General features: G+C 53.6%; 1 protein-coding gene across 1 annotated transcript; it reads left to right on the top strand.

The window, feature by feature from the left end:
* Positions 1-1,303: 1,303 nt before the first annotated feature.
* RMI2 (RecQ mediated genome instability 2) lies at positions 1,304-2,591 on the top strand. Its single transcript, XM_026051977.1, has 2 exons — positions 1,304-1,589; positions 2,420-2,591. Exons 1-2 carry the CDS (start codon positions 1,304-1,306, stop codon positions 2,566-2,568), a joined length of 435 nt encoding a protein of 144 aa, XP_025907762.1. The 3' UTR covers positions 2,569-2,591.
* Positions 2,592-3,236: the final 645 nt, after the last annotated feature.

Raw genomic sequence — 3,236 nt, forward strand, 5'->3', positions numbered from 1 at the left:
GAAAGTGAGGAAGAAAATCCCTTGGTTTTCATCATTCTGTTACTTTTCTTTGTTCTGTTCACCTGCTTTTCCATTAGCCTATTCCTTGGCTTATTTTCTAATGAAATATCAACCCACCCCCCAAAGGAAACCAGAGCATTTCTGACATTTCAATTCGAGCCAAAGTGCATGTAATATAAACACATGCAAAAGAAAAATGCTTAAAGGCCTTGAAATTAAAGGCAGCGCTCCCGGCCGGAGGGCTGCGTGTGCTTCCAGTGCGCTGTGCTCATCCTTTCCACAAGTATCCAAAAAAAAAGAGAAAAATCATGAAAGGATCCCTGAGAAAATCAGCATGCATACTTGCTAAGGCTTTTCTCATGAATSTACAAGGTTTTAATGAGCTAAAGAGTAAACGGTGGAAGTGATTTTTTCTTGCTAAGCGGAGGAGAAATGCCCTGGGGAGAAGCCTTGGATGTGCCGGGCTGGGGACACGTGCAGGGAGGCCCCCATCTCACAGACGTGCCAAGGGGAATTGCCAGCTCCAACCTGGCCACCAGCTGGGATTTACTCTCGGTTTTACATGATGAGGAGACACTGCTGACTTAGGTGAGGGTGAGCTGAGAACCAGGTGGCGTAAACGCTTTAGGGGCTTTTAATAACAAGTGGAAGAAGGCTGCGTGTTGGCCGAGAGATGGTGTCCAAGTAGTTCAATGTGTTACATGTTCATTCAGCAAGGCCCACGTTAGCTGTAGCATCTATGCACAGGTAGCTTTCTGGGAGCAGGTAAATAACCTGATAGTGGCTTTTCTTATCTGTAATTTGCCTCAAACATGCTATTACTTTTKTATTTGGCCATAGTAGCATTCTTGCTTTTAAACATAAAGCTAAGCAGATGGGCTGATTCCCGCCAGGAAGGGCCTATCAGTGCTCCTATTTACTGTGACTAGATAGGTGCTTTTGGCCTGAGGAGACTCTTCTCCAAGCTATGAGTGACCTGTGGTCTCYAAGCTATGAGTGAGCTGCTCTGGCTGCTGGAAGCACCACCACGGGGAACGCCACCAGTTAGGTGTAAGGAAAAATGGACCAAGAAGATACAGTCCAATAACGACGAAGACCGCCGAGCAGAGCCGTATTTCTGTGTTTATTTCAGGGTATCCACACAGCGAGGTCGTACCGCTCTGCACAAGCGCGGCGCTCGTTATGGCCGTTACGGCCGTTAGGCACCAACGGCCCCTCAGGCGGGGCGGGGCGGGGCGCGCGGCGCTTCCCGCCCTGCGGCCGCCTCAGCGCGTGCGCACGGCGGGGCGCGCGCGGCGGCACCATGGCGGGGAGCGGGACCGGGAGCGGGCCCGGGGAGGCGGCGGCGGCGCCCGTGAAGGTGCTGGCCGCGCAGCTGCGCGGGGCCGAGCGCGGCGCGGGCGGCGCGTGGCTGCTGCGGCGCGCCGGGCCGGGCCGCGGGCCGCTGCGCCTGCGGGCGCTCTGGATGCAGGGCACCGTGGAGCGCGTGGAGCGCGGCGGCGGCGCGGCCCGCCTGCGCGACGAGAGCGGCGCCTTCACCGTGCTGGGCGTCGAGGAGGTGCCCAAGGGGCGGCCCTGCCTCAGCGCAGGTACCGCATGGGCGATGTGGGACCCCCCCCTCAGCCCCCGGAGGTGTGGGGAGCCGCTTCCCAGCGTTGTGTTCCCTCCCCCGAGCTGGGCGGACACCCCCTCCAGACACGTCGTGTCTTACCCCCCCCAACCCCCTGGGGACATCCCTCCCCCCAGCATTGTGTCCTCCCCCAGCCCCGGCGTTTGGGGACATCCCCCCGACACGTAGTGTGTCCTCCCCAAGTGTGGGGAACCCCCCCACCACGTTTTTCCCCTCCCAGAGTTGTGAGGAATTCTGTCCCCCCAAACACCTCATGCCCCCCTGAAGGGTGTGGGGCTCATACACACCTCCCAACACTGTGTCTCCCCCCCCCCAAGCTGTGGGGAGCCCCCGCACGAGAATCATGTCCCCCCATAGGTGTGGGGGTCTCCCCCACAGCACTGTGCCCCCCTTCCCGGACACAGGACATCCCCTCAAAAGTGCTGCGCCCCCCCCCCAAGCACGGGAGCCCCATGTGAGGGGTGCCCGGATGTGTCAGAGCAGGGGGACAGGCAGGCAGGGGGACAGGGACGGGCCATGGCTCTGCCTTGGGGACAGGCAGGGGGACAGGGACAGGCCATGGCCGTGCCCTGGGGACAGGCAGGGGGACAGGGACAGGCCATGGCTTTGCCTTGGGGACGGGCAGCTCCCTTGGCTTGGGGACAGGAGCGTGCAAGCAGGCACATGCGTGCCGGGGGGGTGGGGTGCCTGCGCCACTTCTGTAGAAATACTTGGTTTTCTACGTTAAAGTTAAAAAAAAAAAAAAGCAGTTAATTGAATTCCATGCTTTTTTGTTCATTTGTTTTTCAGGAAAGTATGTAATGGTGATGGGTGTGCTGCGATCCTGCAGTCCTGAGCCGCTTCTTCGAGCCATAAAGATGACAGATCTTTCTGAGAATCCAGTGCATCAGAGTATGTGGACACTTGAAGTGGAGGATTTGCACAGGATCTTGCCCTAGGAGCTTTTTTTTTTTTTTCTTTTCTGCCTAAGAGAATTGGAAATTTATTTTATTTTTGTTCGGTTCTTGTGCAGAGAATCGGGCAGTTCTGGGTATATGTGCCCTCAAATGTAAATTTAAAATAATGTCTTTTTGAAAGTATTTATGTTTAAAGAAAAACAGTATGACTAATTAAACGCCAAACAACAGCCGGTTACCCTTGGAGCAAACAGCAGAGAGAAGTCAGGCTCATGTTCATCTCCTGTTTCACAGGCTCTCYTTTTATGAACAGATGACATTAATTTAAGTAACATTTATTTGCATTCCAGGTAACAGGTCCATGTTACCATTACCATGAGTATTGCATGTTCTTATGAAGGTCAGTTGCTGTTTCTAGGAGCATAGATTTAAATAGTCACTCCTACAGTGATGTATTATTGGCAGCAAACGCTGCACAGACCTTATCTTGCCAGGATAAACTGGATCCTGGGAACGATGGCAGAACATGTTTCAGTCCATGTAGATTGTGGTTGGAAATAGTAACTTGGTCCCTGTTTTTTTCTTTCAGTAAGTAACTGTCTTTCATGACAGTTACAGACTTGTAAGACAGATGTCTCTTTCTGATTGTAATCATATTGTATTAAATACCTGTCTGGTTTCTGTGTTTCTGAAGTTTTGAAAGTGGTGCA

Source organism: Nothoprocta perdicaria, unplaced genomic scaffold (genome assembly GCF_003342845.1).
Source record: "Nothoprocta perdicaria isolate Ctin4 unplaced genomic scaffold, notPer1 scaffold_81, whole genome shotgun sequence".
Lineage (NCBI taxonomy): Eukaryota > Metazoa > Chordata > Aves > Tinamiformes > Tinamidae > Nothoprocta > Nothoprocta perdicaria.

Coding starts and splice junctions, on each gene's coding strand:
- RMI2 (XM_026051977.1), top strand. CDS start 1,304: ATGGCGGGGAGCGGGACCGGGAGCGGGCCCGGGGAGGCGGCGGCGGCG. Junction 1,590..2,419: donor GCGGCCCTGCCTCAGCGCAG/GTACCGCATGGG, acceptor TTTGTTTTTCAG/GAAAGTATGTAATGGTGATG.